Genomic DNA, 17,940 nt, shown 5'->3' on the forward strand with positions numbered 1-17,940 from the left:
AATTAATAATAATGTGTGTATATATATACACACACATATCTAGAGAGACTCTATACATATATATATGTAAAATCATCCATGACCTCCTTGAGGCAAGCACCAAACCTTTCATAAATGTCTTTTCCCTGGACCACAAAGGCATCTGGGTACCTCTGTTTCAGATTCATATAATTATATATATCTATATAGCTCTCTTTATATATACTTATATAAATATATATAATCATACAAATAATATATATATATAAACAGCAGTATTTGGACACAGTGTTGATTAATACTGGAGAATCCCAGACTGCTTTGTGCTGGAAGGGATCTCAAAGCCCATCTCATTCCAGCCCTTGCCATGGACAGGGCCACTTCCACTATCCCAGTTTGCTCCAAGCCTTGTCCAGCGTTGCCTGGAACACTTTTATTTTTGGCAGAACCAGCCCTAATAGCACTACCAGCTTCTCCAGAGGTTGAATTTTACCTCCTCCCTGCAATTTAATTTTTTGACTCAGACCTTTCCCACCCTGAGGAAGAGATTTCCAGCTCCTTCACTCTGCTTCCCCTAAGCTGGAAAAGGCAATTTCAGCACCTCAATCAAGAGCTGTGGATTCCCAAAGTTTTGGGTGTTGCAATTTTGTGCTTGAACCTGGGAAATAATAATTCACCCTCCACTTCTCCTTCCAGTCCACAGTGAGGGACCCTGCTTCCAATTCCTGCCTTTAGTTCAACCCCCAAAATCAAATGTTGAAATAAAACCCTCCTGGCAGTGAAACTACAGCAGACAGACAGGGGAAGCTTTAAATAGATGGCTTAGTAATAGATCTGAGGAAAATTAAATCTCAGAATCCCCTGGGATCTGACAGGCAGACAGACCAGAATGACTGTAAAATGCACCAGGAGGGGGTAATGCCAGGAAAAAAAAAACTGGATTGATGAGAAATCCTTAGTCATGGAGCTTGTCAGTAGAAGGGAGTGAGTGTTCCCAGGACCCCAGAGAGAACAGACACGGCCATGGAGCAGGCAGGGGATGAATCAGTGCCTTCCATCTGTGCTTCATCCCTCCCCTTCCCCAGGGACTGCAATTCAGAGGGATTTGATGCCTCCCAGCCCAGCTCTGGCTGGCAGTGCTGGGGTGCTCCAAAGGCCAGGAATGCATTTCCCAACAGCCCCAGAGCATTCCTCTATGGAGGGACAAGTTCAGAGCAGAACAAACCCTCTGCAACTGCAAACCAGCACTGGACACTGGCACAGTGCAGCTCTCCAGGAGAGAAATCACTTCCTTTTTTCCAGCTGAAAAGTCCCTACCTAAAGCATCACACTATTTATTGCAGGTTTTTCCCCTGAAGGAATCACTGTGCTCCATCACTGCTGCAGGTGGCAGAGGGCAGCAGCAGGAACAGGAATGTGCTGCTGGATGCTCTGATCCCCAAATCCAGAGCCCATTTTTTCCCTGTTAAAACACAGCCTGCTCACCAAGCTCAGACTTCCCAAACACACACGTTTTTCTAACAGCCTTGCTCGGTCCCCACAGTGCTCCCAAATCATTCCAGCCCTGGCTTTTAGGCAACAAACACCGGGAAATAAAGCAGATGCAGAACCAGGACTGTGCTTGCACAACCTCTGTGCTGCTGAGGCAAGAGAGTTACAGCTGCACAATCCCCAATTTGAAACCTTACAGCACCAAGAAATGTTTCCTTAGCTGAGTCTAAGGTTTTACCAGAGCTGAGGTGAATCCTTTAAGTCTTGATCCCATTATGGGCAGTGCCCTGGGCCTCAGTTTTCAAAGACAAATCCAATTTTTACCTCAAATGATAGCACTGCTGCCTTGCAACAGCAACTACTCCTTGGAAACCAGTCTGAGGATGTTCTAGATAGTTCAACTTGAATTAACATCTATGTTTGTGTTCCTAAAGCACATTTCTGCCATAATACATACTGAGAACAAGGTGGATTTTAGCAAACTTTTTCTTTACTAAAGTCTCTTGTTATAAATTACACAAATAACTTTATAAACAAATCCCCCCCGCTTGCATTTTGTTTAAAGTAATAACTTTATATCATACAAATAAAGAAATTTCAAGTATGAAAAGTGCATTATTGCAATAATACCTCTTTGCAAGTCCAAAAATCTTGGTTTAGAATAAAACTGTAAAGTGTAAAAAAGGAGTAAAACAATCAGTGCCATCTATTCATTCAAGAAGTCCAACATCTTAAAAATGATGCTTAGTGTGTTGCAGAGGCAGATTTACATCTGAAAGCAACATGTAATTGAAAAGAAGCTATGTGTGTTCATTGTTTTGCATTAATTCTCGTTCTGGTTTTTGTATGGGTTTTTTTTTTCCCTAGTTTTCTTCACCTTTCTTGGCAGGAATTCTCACTACAACCAGTTCTTGTCCTCAGCCATCAGCCATTCTGTGCTGCTGCCACCTGCATGGTGCCAAGATCTTCATCCTCCTCGTGCATCCTCTTCAAACTTCCTGCAGGAGGCAAGAGGGAACTTCAGCCATGGCAAACCAGGACATTTAAACACTTCACATTGAAGTTTAAACTCAGCTTGCACACCAAAATCCCAAGGGTTTGGGATTCTGCTGCTAAAGGTTTGAAAAATCCCCTCATACCCTCAGCAGAAGCTTCTCACCTGTGCTGCCAGGTGGGACTGAGAGGGATCTCTCCAGCTGCAGAGGTGACATCATCTGGATGGTTAATTTTGCTAGATAGATGGCTTCATATTCCTGGAAAGGTCCAAAAATGTGCATTGGAATGACTCTGGCATAAAGCTTTGTAAGGATGAGCAGGGCAAATTCAGGGAGCATCTCATATTCAGGCACAGATTTGGGAGGAGGAGAATTCTCTGTTGCTTTGACATGAATGACAAAAACCATCAGGAAGTCTAAGGAGAAGTTCAAGAATGACTAAAGAAATGGCTTTAAGGAACAAACCACATTTCCTTTGCAGCTCCTTCAGCACCAACCAAGACATTTCTCTTAATCACTGCACAAACCAGGATTTTTATTTCTCCTCCAATCCTGGATTTGCTTTGTCCAAAGCTTAACTCTAAGGAGCTGAGGTGCCCACTCATCTTCCTCCCAAGTTTTCCTCCAGCTCCTGACATTTCTTTGAAGCATATTTGTGTAAATATCTATTTGGCAGGAAGATGATTCATTAAATGGCTTTTCAGTTATGATCAGGAATTTTAAAAAAGTCACCTGAAGTTGATGGACAAATCCAGCATTAGGATTAATACAGAATCTTCTTTCTTGGACATAAGTAAATGCATCCCTTAAAAAGAGAAGAAAACACTTCAGTGAAAAAAATACATAGAAGTCTCTGTGGTTTGAGCCTTCCTTCAGATTATCAATTTTTCAGCACTACAGAACCTCTAAACTCTCCCCAGAACTGGTTTTACAACTGAAATTGCTTGGCCAAAGCAGGAAGCAGCAGCAGCTGTACAATTCTGTCTGCCCACCCCAGTGCTCAGCTCACTTTCCTGTTCAGCACAGGCTCAGAACAGCCCCTGGGGCTCTCCCAAGGATTTATCCATGCATGGAGGCTGCTGCCCTCATTCCCTGAGCAGCAGGTGCCTGATTCTTTTAAAAAAGGGTGTAAACACAACTGCAGTGAAGGAAAATGGAATAATCAGCTCCTGGTAAAGCCTTAGGTAAGGCACTGAGACTGAGTGAAAACACAACAGTTTCTGTTCCCTCCAAAATCATTATTTTTTTATTATTATTTAATTAAAACCTGAATAACTTTTCTTACCTGTACTTCACCCCAAATGTTTCCATTATGTATGCAATAACTAAGGCAGCACTGGAAAAAAAAAATATAAAAGTTAGAAAAGTATCTTTCAATTGTTTAAAAATATTAATATCAGGGTGAATCATTTCCTACCTTCTAGAAATCCCTGCATTCCCATGGACAAGAACTTTTCCTGAGAAAGAAAAAAACCCCAAATTAACCATGTGTATAAAGTGAATAAAATTCTTTGAAACGTGGTTTTCCCTTGTTATGGAGAACCAGGCAGCAGCAAGGCACACCCAAATAAAAGAGGTGTTGTCTTCCTTCACCCTGAATTTCTAACTGCACTCTGTCCTTTGGGATCCAGAACTGGGATTGCTGCTCCTGGGAGGATTCTGAGTGACAGAATGGCCACAAGGCAGAGTTCAGGTCCTACACTTGAGAGGGGACAAGAAAACCTCATGCACAGAACTCAGCTGAGTTTCATGTGAAAAAACCCCAAACCCCAGAGGTTGACTTTCCAGTTAGAGGTAAAAGGAAATAACACTTTGCTCTGAATTTGTCTAACAGAGTTCAAATCAAGCATGATAAACCATCCAAAATTAAGAAAAGCTCTTATTTAAGAGCCTCTAATCCATACCCCTAAGTTAATTTTATGAGGGGAAAGTTAATATAATTTTACCTCCACTTTGTAAACTTCCATCAATAAATTCTTTAGTCTGAAAAGAAAAAAAAAATACAAGACTCAACCTTTCAGATTATTTTTAGTGCAAGCAGTAGTAACACCTAAATTGAGTATAATTTTTATATCAGTGACAGGAATGCACCTTTATGCAGACTTAAACCCCACTTCAGCTGGACATTTGTATTTCTTTTGTACTTTAAACTATTCCTAAAATTGTCACTGCAAAACCAGTGAAGGCATTTTGGGTTTTTTGGTGGAAGAAGGAATAAAATCCTTTTGTTCAGTTGCAAACTGGACTAAAATAAAGACACAGTTCAAAACCAGGGGTTTGTTCCAATAATGGGCATTGTTTAATTTACAAGTTACTTTTTAATTCCTCTGCAGCAAACATGTTTTAAGACATTGTAAAACTTAGCTATAATTTTGAATTTGATACAAGAAATGTAAATATTCTTGGGCTCAAATAAAAGTTTCCCCCAGGTCAAGGGCCCCAGAATTCCCCCATGACCAAACCTCTCTGTTTGGAGGCCAGTTTTTTTAAATTTTTATTTCTTTTTTTTTTGATACCATCACAAGAAGCAGCTCTTACAACTCCACCTGTTTCCACTCTTGTAAAAAGGAGTTAATTACACTTATTAAAGTGTCAATAATAATGTCAGGAGCTGGCAGCACTTCCAGGTGCCTGAGGCTGAATATATAAATGTGAAACTGGTATTTGTCAGTTCAGAAAACTCCTGGGGATTTCCCTTCCCAACCCACGTACTCACCATAGGGAAAAATCGGATTATATTCTCCACTGGATTATCTGCAATATCCAAGACTAAATACCTGCAATGAAAATTCCCTGTGAGTTCACAACACCACAGAGCTGCTGCAACCCCTCCCCTGCAGGAGGGAATCAGCACAACCTTTCATTCCTGCTCTGAACTCCAGAAATTCAATCCAGAACCTGGTGAGGAAAGGAGTGGGGATCTCCTCCAACACCCCCTGACAGATTTCCCCTCTCAGAAATCACTGAAAACTGAAACAGTTACTGCAAACTATGGATAAATCTGACCTGCAGACTCCTTCAGGATGAATACAATTCATGGTTTGGATTTCAAGACTTTCTGCACCTCAGCACATTTTTCAAATAATTCTGACAAAGTGAAAATATTTGGAAAGAACACACACACAAAAAAAGGAATCTTGGTCATTTCTCACCTAAATAACTGCTGGAAGTTTGGTTTAATAAAATTTGCTTCAATGTTCTGCCGTATGCATATTACATGGGTTATTCCATGTTTCTGGAGTATAGGTAGCTGTGGAGAAGGAAAAAAAATCTTATTTTAATTACAGATTCATGTATTAGATAAATAATTTTTATTACTAATAATAAAATATAAAGAAAAGCTGAAATAAATAGACAAGTAATAAAAATATCAATATATTATATTATACATATTATTATACTATTTATATATATTCTATATATAGATATATAAAATATAAATTATAAATATATAAAATAAATATATAAATAAATATGTATAAGTATATAGAATAAATATATATGTATGAGTATATAGAATAAATATATAAATATTTATATATTCTATATATACATAGAAATAGTAATAAAAAGAAAAGCTGTACTTAGGTACAAAATAGGAAAATAAAAAAATATCAAGGAAAATCTGAGCTGGTTTTCTAGAATTCAGAGTGTAAAAAAGTTGTTTTTCCAAAAGATAAAATGACAAAACAGGAAGGCATTCAATGAAGTTGTTTGTCTCTCCCCACCTTTCACTTTGCCTGAGATTTCAAGTCCCTACATGAGAGAGGAATTTGCAGCCAGCATTGGATTCTTGCTGGAACCAGACCATGAAAATAAGATCATTTAAACCATGAGGCAAATCTGCAGAGCCAAGCTGTGCCTGAGACTTTATTGTAATTTAATTTTCCTTGTTTTAATGTCTGTGTGTGAGTTCCCAGTTCTGACAGGTCCTGCAACACTTCAGTAAAGGAAAGAAGAATTGATAAAGTGTCTCAAATAGCTTAAATTCTCTAAGAAAAATTATATTTAAGACTCAATTTTAATACAAATAGCTCAGCCCATCCCAGAAATGCACCACATATTCCTTCTAATTTGGCATTTTTCATTCCAGTTCAGAACTGCAACCAAATTTACACCTCTATAGATACACAGAGCAGATCTCCACAGTAACAAATCAAATCACCACAGCAAAGCTTCCCTGGGAGAGAATATTCTGAAAATCATACCTTGCTTTTCATAGCTGAAGAATATGGGCCTAAAAATAACCCAGGTAAGATTTCCTAGGAGGCAGGAGAAGAACAGACATTTAATACCAACTCCAGATGATTTGAAATGACACATTTCACTCACTCAGAACATGGACACAAATCAGTTACATATTCCTGAAATGTGTAATTGATGTCATTTATAGCAGGACAAGCAAAAAAAAAAATTGGTTTGGCAGGATAAAAGAAACATGATCTTGGTGCTGGGGATCTTGTTCTGGACCAAGAACAAAGTCCTTGATTTGGATTAAGCTCCAGGTTGGTTCCTGCATCTCACCCAGCCCCAGATCAATGGAAGGGAACTCTTAACTTGGTTTATTATCCTGTCTTCTAATTAATTCCAAATTGCTCTCATGAGAAGAGATACACACATGGAAATTCCTCAAGCTTTAGCCTAGCAGTGGGAAAAGATCAGTTTTGAACCATTTATCTCCCCACCAGTGAAGATATGCAGGTGTGCAGATCTTATCTTGTGCAAAGATTTTTGACTGACACCATGGTAGGAAAATTTTAATTGTCCATCCCACTGGAGAACACTTCCAAGCCTAAGGCAGAAGGCAAAGCTTTAGTAATCATCTAAAAACATTCAGAAAGACTAAAATTTAATATTTGGGGGATTTCTGGTTTAGTACCTGCACAACAGAGATGCAAACACACCTGTATTCCAAGCTGGCAAATCCTCACCTTAATTAACTAATTAATTCTGTCTCCCATGGTGCTGCCTGACACTTTACATGTAAAGAGTGATTTTGATACCAGTTCTTTTTTCTGCTCATTAAATGCTCCATGGGTTTTGCCTCAAGCAGTAAATAAGTGTCCTACCTGCATCTCTCTCCTCATGGGATAGGTCCAATCCTTAAAAAAAATTAAATTAAAATTATTATATATACAACAGAGAAAAACAAAAGCAGAGATGTACACGTGCATTTTATAGAAAATAATCACAAGTTCTGTACAAACTCCCTGCTACCTTTCCAGCACCACCCAAGTGCAAGGAACACTATTTGGAAAGTTAATGTGAAGAAACCTCGAGTATTCTACAAAAAATCCTTAAGGCTGCAAAAGATCCTTATCAGCTTATCCACACCCCAGCTTTCTGCTGAGAAACTTCTCTCTGAAGTGAGGAGGGGAAAAAAGAGGAAGGAAAAAAGCTTTAGAACACTCTGTACTGGTAAGAGAAGCAAAGGAATTCCTCTGGCTGATGCATTCCTGCAGCCACTGAAATAACAGGAGATAACAAGCAGAGCAGGTGACTCCCTTAAAATCCACACTGCCTCACCTAATTCACTCTGAATATTCAGGATTCAGCTCAAACAATCCCAGAAATTTGTGCTCTCCATGACCCTAAGTGAGTGTCTCCACCCCAGAGTAAAGTGTGAGGAGTTTTATTTACTCCTCACACAGTAAATAAAACACTCAGCCCATGGTCCTGCTGGTCATTCACAGCCTAACACCCCCTTCCCCAGAGCTGGGAGGGCTCAGCTCCCATTCCCCATTCCCAGCTGACCAGAGCAAGCACCAGGATCAACATTTCCACCCTCTGCTCCACTGTGCAGCTCTGCCAGAGCTGAACAGAAACTGCTCAGGCAGAGAGAGACTATTCCTGTCTTTCCCTGCCTACAACTCCCACTGGCCTCTATTAACAGCCTCTTACTCATTCCTTGACCCTCACACACGAAGGAGTTGGAGCTGAGATCCCAGTTACCATCTGGAGGTAAAAAAAAAAAATAAAATGAATACTCAAATGTATCCAATAGACTGCATACATTTATTTACATAACTCTGTTGTTTGATTCACACACACACACCAGCAGCTAAGAAAAAACTTCCCCTGTGTCCTGATGTCCTCAGAAGTATGGGGAAGTTAAACATCAAATATTCCAGCTGGGAAGGGAGGGCTGGATTACAGCAGGGAGGATCCCTTAAACTGCAGCACTGTTCACCTGAGCACTTCCACTTGTTCCAGTAGCATTAAATTCACATTAAACCTCTTTTTACCAACACAATAAAAATCCTGTGCTTCCCTCAGACACCCCCACAGTGCACAGGGAGGATTTTCCAGCTCTTGGTCGTGGAATTAAGAAGGATTTTAGTATCAGAAAAGTTATTCTGGAAAAACAAGCAAACAAACATGAAGCCACTCCAGAAAATCCTTTGGATAGCACCTAAAGTGGCAGCACAAACAGGGAAATAAAATGCACTGAGATGGGCTTTGCTGAAGACACACAAGTAGCTAAATGACTTCTGCATGTTCCAGCTGGAATAATAAACTCCTGGAAGCAGAAAGGAGAAATGCTGTGACAAAAGGATGATATTTACAGAACTGTGTCCTTTGAAGGAGGACCTGAGAGGGTTCAGCACAGCGCTGCTGGCTTGCTCTGTACACAAAAGCATCATTCACCCCTCAAAAAGCCAGAAAACCCCAGGTTTGTCCAAGTCTAAAACCAAGCCCAAGAGCAATAAACTCTGAAAAGCTTAAGCTGCACTCCAGGAATATACAAGCACTTTAGCAGGTTTATTACTCTGTTTGTAGAATTTAGAAAGGTTAATCTGGAGCACAATGAAAACACAAATTCATCACTATTTTGGCTTAACAACACATTGGAAATGTTCCTCTCAAATGCATCAGAGGCAGGAAATTTTTAGTCCCAACAGCTGGAAACTGTGCAAAATAAATAGGTAAGAATTGAGCAATGCAAGTGCAAAGGGAACCAAATCCCAAGAGACAGCACAGATGTTCTGAACAAGAAAAAAAAAATCACTGCAGGCCCCAGACATTGGTATTTAGTGCCCTCCAAGAAGCAAAAACCCAGTTTCCAATGGGATTTAGTCTGCAAAATAACTCTGAAAGAGAGTGTTTAAGGAAAACATTTAATCTGAGACAAGTACACAAACTGAAAGAATGATTTTGGTGACTGCTGACAGCCCTTCAAGGCTCTCAAAACCAACAATGCCAGATTATTCAAATGTTATGCAAAGTTATGTAAAAATCCCAATCTATTAATGGAGACTGAAGCCAAGCACAGGTTCCATTTTAAGGAATTCATTCATCAGCCAGGTTTTCCACACTGTCTGCAGCACCAAGCAGACAAAAAAACAACTGAAAGCTTCTCTTTTGATCAGATCAACAGCAAGAATTTTGCTAAGAAAACAAAGGGTGATGCCAGAGGTGGAGGGAAGAACAACATTCCTTGCTGCCAAGGATTTGAGAGGTTCTCCAGAACAAGTGACAACTCACTGGAAGTCTCACTCATCAATACTTGCAAGACACCAAAGAGATGGAGTGGGAAAAAAAAATAATCCCTAGAATTCCAAAGTTTTAAAAATGAGCCACTCCCCTCTGCCAGATCTCCAGGAGAAGGAGGAATAAAGCACATTCCAAAGCCCTCCCTTCCCCATCCAATCTCCAGCTGAATAAATGGAAGCTATGAATTAATAGGTAAGACTTGTAAACACTACAATGAGCTTTTGGTATCCAATAGATGTTAGCTCTGTCAAAAATTTGGGTTATTTTGCCCATATTTTGCCACAGCTACACCTGCTCTTCCTTAGAACAGTCTCATGGCAAAAAAAGTGATGTGGAATTTTTTTTTTTGTAACAGTGCCCTTAATCTAAAAATTTTATCTTATGATTTTTGAAATGAGTTTAGCAGCCCTGACATTGAGAGTCTGTACCAAAGCAAAGAGGGTGGTTTTTAAACACACCAGCCAACCTGCATCTGCCTCTCCAGAAGGAATGCAGTGAAATGGATGCACGTGACACAGCTTAGCTGGTCCCTCAGTGCCAGCTGAAGCCTGCAGACCCATCTGATTTTCACACATAAAAGGTACAGCCCCAGTCTTTGTCAGAGCTCAGCTCTGGCTGGAAATCAAGCCCAGTTAGGATGGTTCAGCTCCTGCTGCCCTGTAATTAACAGAGCCTGTAAACCACAGGCTGGCCCAGGTGAAGGGAGAGGCTCTCAGAAATGCTGCAAAAACCACCAGGAAAAGAAATCCTATCAGTAGTTAGAGGAGATGACCTCAGGAAGTCTCTTCTTGATTTTCACTGCTGCTTTTCACCTGCTCAGCATCACCCACCCTCTGCAATGACTCCTCCTGCTTCCCCAGACCCCAAATCCTTTGGAAAAGCTGCACACAGCTCCCAGTAAATCCTCCCTGCCCACTCTAGGTGTCCAACCCTTTCCCAACTCCCAGACAGTTTTTTGTTGTTGATTTATAGCATCCCTTCCCTCTCCACACAGATTTCTCTCCCCATCACAATCCATCCCAGCAGGACTCCTGCATGATGGATTGTGCACCTCAAAAACCCAGGGCTGTCAGAATCCTCCTTGCCTGAAGCTGTTTCCCTGTAACACTCCAAGCCTCTCCTCCAAAGCTGCTACAAGGTTCTCCCAAAAGTTGTGAAGCTGGAGGAGCAGAAACTGTTACAGAAGCACAGCCAGGGGCTCTGACCTGCTCCAGCTCCTCTTCTGCGCTGGCCAAGGGAGCTCCTGGCTCTGCCTTTAACACTGCACAGGAAATTCAGATTACAGACCGACTGTTATATCAGAATTCAGATTACAGCCCGACCGTGCTATATCAGAATTCAGATTACAGCCCGACCGTGCTATATCAGAATTCAGATTACAGCCCAACCGTGCTATATCAGAATTCAGATTACAGCCCGACCGTGCTATATCAGAATTCAGATTACAGCCTGAGGGTGCAATATCAGAATTCAGATTACAGCCTGAGTGTGCTACATCAGAATTCAGATTACAGCCCGACCGTGCTATATCAGAATTCAGATTACAGCCTGAGTGTGCTACATCAGAATTCAAATTACAGCCTGAGTATGCTACATCAGAATTCAGATTACAGCCCAACTGTGCTATATCAGAATTCAAGTTACAGCCTGAGTGTGCAATATCAGAATTCAAGTTACAGCCTGAGTGTGCTATATCAGAATTCAGATTCCAGTCTGTGTTATATCAGAATTCAAATTGCAGCCTGACCGTGTTAGGGAGGGCAGGATTGCACCAAGTGCCAGCAGCAGCAGCATCATGCCCCTGCCCAGGCTGCAGTTTGGATGGGGCTGGCTCCTGATCCCACAACAATGACCTCCACACAAAGGCTTTCATTCCCAGGCAGCTTTAAGGGTCATTCACACATTCACAAATGAGATCACACCTTGGGTTTGAAAGCATTTTACACATTATTTTACATGGCACAACCAAGTGGAGGAGAGGGATGTTATCATTAAAGAACAAAAATCTGAATCAGTATTTGTAAAATGGAACAACTGCAGAAGAAATCCTGAAATAATAAAGCAGTAGCAGAGCACACTCACTATTTTTTAATAAAAAGGAGACAAACTAAATGAGGTACTCAAAGAATATTCAAGGAAAATATTTGAGTATCACTGAAACCTGTCACATCTATCACTGTGAAACGTGGTACTTAAGAGCCTCAAAATTAGCTACAAACAGGAATGAAGTGAAAGGTTGTGTCTTCAGTTTCAGTCATGCTTCGTGTTCTTGGACAGTTCTATTAAAAATATGGGGGATATTGTAATTTCAATTGGAAGGAACCTACAACAATCATTTAGTGCAACTACCTGACCAGTGCATGCTCAGTTATATATATATATATTTTTTTTTTTTCCCCAGGTAGAAATCCTGGTGCAAGTCTATAAAATACACAAAATTAAACCAAATCCTTTCATTCCCTGTAGGTGTGAGTGTGGCACTGCCATGAGCAGAGCTCGAGGAATGTTTAGACAGTGCTGCTATCCCAAAAGTGGCCGAGGGCTGGAGAAAGGAGCAGGAGAAGGGGTGAGGTGACAATGCCACCATTGCACAGCTGCTCCATCGCAAGGCCACCACATTCAGCAGGGATGGAAGGAGATTTACTGGGAATTCTGTTTGTCAAGAGCACTCAGACAACAGGAAGGCCCCACCAGAGACATTTGTGGTATTGAAAATACAAAAGAACACAAAAACGGGACGGACGGACGGACGGACGGACGGAAGGAAGGAAGGGGGAGGGAAGGAGGAAGGCAGGAAATGTTATTTTAGCAGAGAGAAACACAAGCCACAGAAAAGGATAAAAGGTGAAACTAAAGAAAAAGTAGAAACAAAATTCTTATTTATCCCATTCTCTAACACTGGTCCTAAAGGCACCTCGTCAAACACCATCAGCACACAGGATCAGCAGCACTGCTAAAAACTTCCATCATATAAATTTTTTCTTCCAATAAAATTGGAAATAAAGCAGTGGAGGCAGAATCCTTCAGCTGACAGGAAGCACAAAGGGTTAGGCACTCCAAGTGCCTGGAGTGCCACACTCACACAAATTATCAGAATTGTTCCTAATGCTGCAGGAATGGCCTTTTTCATGCCCCTCCTTTATTTAATTCCTGAGTTGGGCTATACTGAGACAATCCTCATTTTGCTAAAACAACCCAAACAGGCCTTAACTCCCAAATTCTACAAACTGCTCCCCTGTGCCTGTGTGGATCCCACCAGGCCTCCCCTGGATGGGAGGCACAAATTAATCAGGATTGAGACACTGCTCAACCCCAGCTGCCACAGAGCACTGCTCTGATTTATGCAAAGCACTCTGATAGTATCCCACTGAGCTGGGATCAAAATCTGTCACCTGATTTACATCTCCCAGCACAACACAGCATTTGTTCTCCATTTTTTGGGCTCTATTATGTGGGCAGGTAAAATAATTCTAATGATACAGGCTTCCTACTTATTTTAAAGAGTCTGCAGAGGAGGGGAAAAGCTGTGTTTTAAGGGGTTTATTTGTGTTGCCTATCAAAAGTGAGAGGAAAAAAAAAGTTTAATAGATTTGTTCCACCTTTAGATGGGCTGCATCACTTCATAGTTAAAAAAAGCAGTCAGAAATACATTAGCATTTCAGACTAAATATAGCTGTCAAAAATGTAAATTTCTTTTTTAGAAAAACTCCATGTGCTAAAAAAGAACTCAGCTTTTATGCATAATAAAAAGGCAAATATGTCTGCTTAGTCAATAGGCTGCTAATTTAATTACAAAACCCATGGAGAGTACTAAAAAAACCCTAAGTACATCAGGAATACTTGGTTTGCTCAGCCTGATTGCAAGCAAATATGTTTTAACAAAGAAATAAACTGGTAACTGTTGCTGTGTTCTCATTACATATATCCTAATCCCTTTTTTGTTTGTTTTGTTTAAAATTTAATGGGAAAATAATTTCTGTTAAATTCCTTTAATTACTCCAGTCCTTACTGACCTTCTTTCCAGAAGTACTAATAAGCTACCATGTACTAATTGTTATTAACCTGACACTTTTTAATGGGTTTTTAGCCATATTTTTTCCTCCCAGTATAAACATGTAACACAGAACTTCTCAAATTTAAGAAAGTTTGAGACCTGACCTTAGAAAACGTGCTGATTTAAAAAAAAAAAAAAATCTAAGCTTAGAAATGGTTCCACATCACATATAATCATTATTACTCATAAAACTGAGATATTCACCATCACCAGACTGTAAAAGAACACACAGTTCACAGACATTCTCAGAAAAGCTTTGCCAGAATGATGAGTTCCAGGTTTTCTGGCATTTCCCAAGCTCCCAGAAGTATCAAGAGCCAAGAGGTTTAGAAATCCAGCAATCCCAAACACCACACTATGGATTAGGGACAAGACAAACACCCAGGCTGGAAAAGTGACCTATTTATCAGAGCCCATCCCTGCAGCCTGCCCCAGTCAATCCAGGCTGCTCTCTCCCCTCAACACTTCTCCTTGTGCCGGGAAGGGATGGGATGCTGTGCAGATTTGGCTTTATTTTTAATTATTATTATGATTATTAAAGCTGTGACGTGGTTAGGAGTGTCAGCTCAGAGAAGGGAGCTGGGGGTGGCACTTGGAGTGAGTTAAACAAGTGACAAAGCTGCACTTTTGAGCAGCAGGAAGTCAGCCAGGGGTTCCCCAGGCTTTCCCTCCTCCCCTCCCCAGTATCTTGAAATCAAATCTGCCAAGCCAGCATTAAACCACCATCACCAACTTCCCAAAATATGAGGGATTACTGCTCATTAAAGAGCTTCCTCACTGCAATGCACAAGAGCATCTTCTGCTTTCCAGGAAAATCCACATTTTGTGGGCAGGATGATTTTCATTTCCTCAGTTTCCTCATCCAAAGCACTGTCTTAAGGACTGGGCTGAAGTCTCCTACACTTTGCTTTTAACAAGTTACCTCCACAAGAACTTTGACACTCACTACTGGCTTTCACTTTCCTCTTTCCCCCACATGCTCCAACTGTTTATTATCTCCTATCAGAGCTCAGAATTTGTTGACACGATCTTGTATTTAGACCAAGTCAGACACATATGCAGCATATTGAAAAGAAATTCTTACAGCTTTTAGAATCAGTTCTTGAAAATCCCCACTATGTGAAGTTCTAACACACTACAAGTTATATTATTTACAGACAGCCCACAAAAAAGACAAAAGTAAAAGCTACTCTGAAAGACACTGTACTACAATCTCAGTTTTCATCAGTTAAGAGTTGTTAGACTGGCACTGAGCTCTTGTTTCATTTTTATTTTAACCCCACATTCCTCTTTAGCCATTTTAGATGAAAAGCCACCCAGGCTGATTTAGTTAACAAAACTGTGGATAACACGATTGGTTTCTCCAAGAAAGAAAAGATATTTAAAAACAAACAAATTATAAACCTCACAGGGTGGCAGATGATTTGTGTTGAGATACAAAAAGTGATTACAACTTTGTGAGAACAACTACATGACTTTTAACACCTCCAGAGCTCTGAAGTGATGGGGAGCATTAAATCCTGACAACAAAAACAGAACAAAAAGAGTCACTCCCACATTTCAGGTAATTTACCACCATAAGAACATTGAGCAATGCTGTTCAAACAGAAATAAATGCTAATGTTTAGAAATATGACAATCTACAGATGTCTGAAGAGCTCAGACACTCTCAGCTTCCCTCATGCAGGCTGTGACATTTCACATTAAATATTGAGGTCACCAAAGGAGGGGGGGACACTCGGGGACGTTTGTGACACACAAAACAAATCACCAGCGTCAGGGTCAGCGCCGGGGAGTTCAGCCAAGTTCAGAAATCAGACACCGCGCTGTGACACCGCACAGCTCAGCCCGAGCGCACATTGCCACCTGTCCTCGTCCGCAGAGATATCCTGGCTCTGGAACTCCGTGAAAACACCTCCCTGATGGACTCCTCGGGAGGAGAGGAGAGGAGGAAGGCACCGAGAGCCCGAAGGGGACCCGCAGGTAATTCCCTGTGGGGCTGCTCACCCCGGGACACGGCCGGGGCCTTACCGAGGCAGGGGGACACAGACAGCCCGTGACACACCGAACGCAGGAAGGGGCATAGAAAAGAGTGGGGGCCGCTGTGGGCGGGCAAAAGCCAAAGGAGATGAAGCGGAGGGGCTCGGTCCCCTGAATGTGAGGGTGGCGAGACTGCCCAGAGAAGCTGTGGCTGCCCCATGCCTGGAAGCGCTCAAGGCCATGTTGGACAGGGCTTGGAGCAGCCTGGGATAGTGGGAGGCTTCCAGGCCGGAGGCACCGGGGAGCGGAGACGTCGGAGGACCGGGGGGGGCTGCGAGGGCGATGGAGGGAGCAGAGCCTGGCAGCGAGCAGGGGAGGGGGGACGCGGCCGGTGGTCGCAGGGGGTGTCACCAGCACAGGGCGGGACACGGACCCGCGGCCTGCGATGGATCCCAGCGGGAATGCCGCGGGAAGGGGCGCGGGAGGCACCGCAGGGCGGGCAGGGCTGTGAGGGGAAGCCCCGGCGGGGCCGCGGGCCGGGCGTGTGCGGGGGGCCGGGACCGGAGCTCCCGCTCACCTCAGAGTCCTCTTTGGCCTGCGGCAGCGCGGGGAAGGCCGGTTTGGCGAGCTCCATGGCCGGGCGCTGTCCGGGCGGGGCAGGACCCGGGGCAGGGCGGCTATTTGGGCAGCGGGGCCGCGGGCTCCGGCTCGGGAGCGGCAGGAGATGGAGGCGGCGGAGGAGGAGGCGGCGGCGGCGGCGCGCTCAGCCGCTCGCGCCCGGCCGCCATGCTGCTGCTGCTGCTGCCGCCTCTTCTTCCCTCCTCCTCCTCCTCTTCCCACCTCTTCCTCCGCCCCCTCCTCTTCCTCCTCCTCCTCCCAGCCTCCCGCCCGCCCCCGGGCCCCGCTCCCCCGGCCCCCGCCCCGCTCCGCCCCGCTCCGCCCTCAGCGCTCTGCCCTCCCCTCACGGGCAGCTGCTGCCGCCGTTCGTTTAATGAATTTGCTCGCAAGCCCTAAATTCGGGGTAATTCACTCCAAAGTTTCAGTAATGGGCGCTTCAGCTGTTAGCGGTGACCAGGCCCGGCTGGGAGCGCCTCACGCCATGGCGCGGCCATTGACGCTCCCTGTCGCCGTCCCCTGACATTGCCGAGTGCTCCGTCTCCTCACACGCCCGCTTCCATCTTGGCTCCATCGCCCATGGGAATGACGCTGCTGCCTCACATTTTAGCTGGCAACGCCAAGCGGGGCATCTCTGAGGTTTGGAGTCCTCATCCCTGGAGGTGTCCGAGGAAAGCCTCAGTGGCCTCGGTGCTCTGGGATGGGGATGAGCTGGGGAACGGTCACAGATGGGACTCGATCCCAGAGGTCTTTTCCAACCTGAATGACTCTGGGATCTCCAGTCTGCTCCTCTTGGTGTAAACGATGCCCTCAGACACCTCAGCGTTGGGGCAAGAACCCGTTTTTCTGCTTTTTGGGGTCCCATGCTCTGAGAACTCTGGGAGAGCTGGAGAGGGACTGGGGACAAGGGATGGAGGGACAGGACCCAGGGAATGGCTCCCAGTGCCAGAGGGCAGGGATGGATGGGAGATTGGGGGGAATTCTGCCCTGTGAGGCCCTGGCACAGGGTGCCCAGAGCAGCTATGGCTGCCCCTGGATCCCTGGCAGTGCCCAAGGCCAGGCTGGACAGGGCTTGGAGCACCTGGGATAGTGGAAGGTGTCTCTGCCGTGGCAGGGGTGGAATGGGATGGTCCTTAAGCTCCCTTCCAATCCAAACCATTTTATGATTGTATGAGATTTCACTTTAAATTGCAGTTTTTCATTCCTTTGCTTTTCAGTGAACCAAAATTCTACACTGGAATTTCTGAGGGAAGCTTAGACAAAGCAAGCAAACTCACTGTGTTGGTTGCTTAAGTAAAATTTGAAGTGTCCTTTTGGAAATACAAGCACTGG

General features: G+C 43.4%; 1 protein-coding gene across 2 annotated transcripts; it reads right to left on the reverse strand.

Annotated features, from left to right (window-relative positions):
* Positions 1 to 1,950: 1,950 nt before the first annotated feature.
* Positions 1,951 to 16,809, reverse strand: STYX (serine/threonine/tyrosine interacting protein). 2 transcript variants are annotated; one of them, XM_030950410.1, is made up of 11 exons: positions 16,571 to 16,809; positions 7,535 to 7,567; positions 6,674 to 6,727; positions 5,618 to 5,715; positions 5,182 to 5,242; positions 4,412 to 4,448; positions 3,883 to 3,922; positions 3,751 to 3,801; positions 3,198 to 3,270; positions 2,630 to 2,723; positions 1,951 to 2,468 (listed from the first exon to the last, which is right to left on the reverse strand). In XM_030950410.1, exons 1-11 carry the CDS (start codon positions 16,625 to 16,627, stop codon positions 2,395 to 2,397), a joined length of 672 nt encoding a protein of 223 aa, XP_030806270.1. In that variant the 5' UTR covers positions 16,628 to 16,809; the 3' UTR covers positions 1,951 to 2,394. The 2 variants fall into 2 exon arrangements, with proteins under 2 accessions (XP_030806270.1, XP_030806269.1); XM_030950409.1 differs by lacking the exons at positions 1,951 to 2,468; positions 2,630 to 2,723 and having other exon boundaries at positions 2,769 to 3,270.
* Positions 16,810 to 17,940: the final 1,131 nt, after the last annotated feature.

The sequence above is a fragment of the Camarhynchus parvulus genome, chromosome 5 (genome assembly GCF_901933205.1).
Source record: "Camarhynchus parvulus chromosome 5, STF_HiC, whole genome shotgun sequence".
Taxonomy (NCBI): domain Eukaryota; kingdom Metazoa; phylum Chordata; class Aves; order Passeriformes; family Thraupidae; genus Camarhynchus; species Camarhynchus parvulus.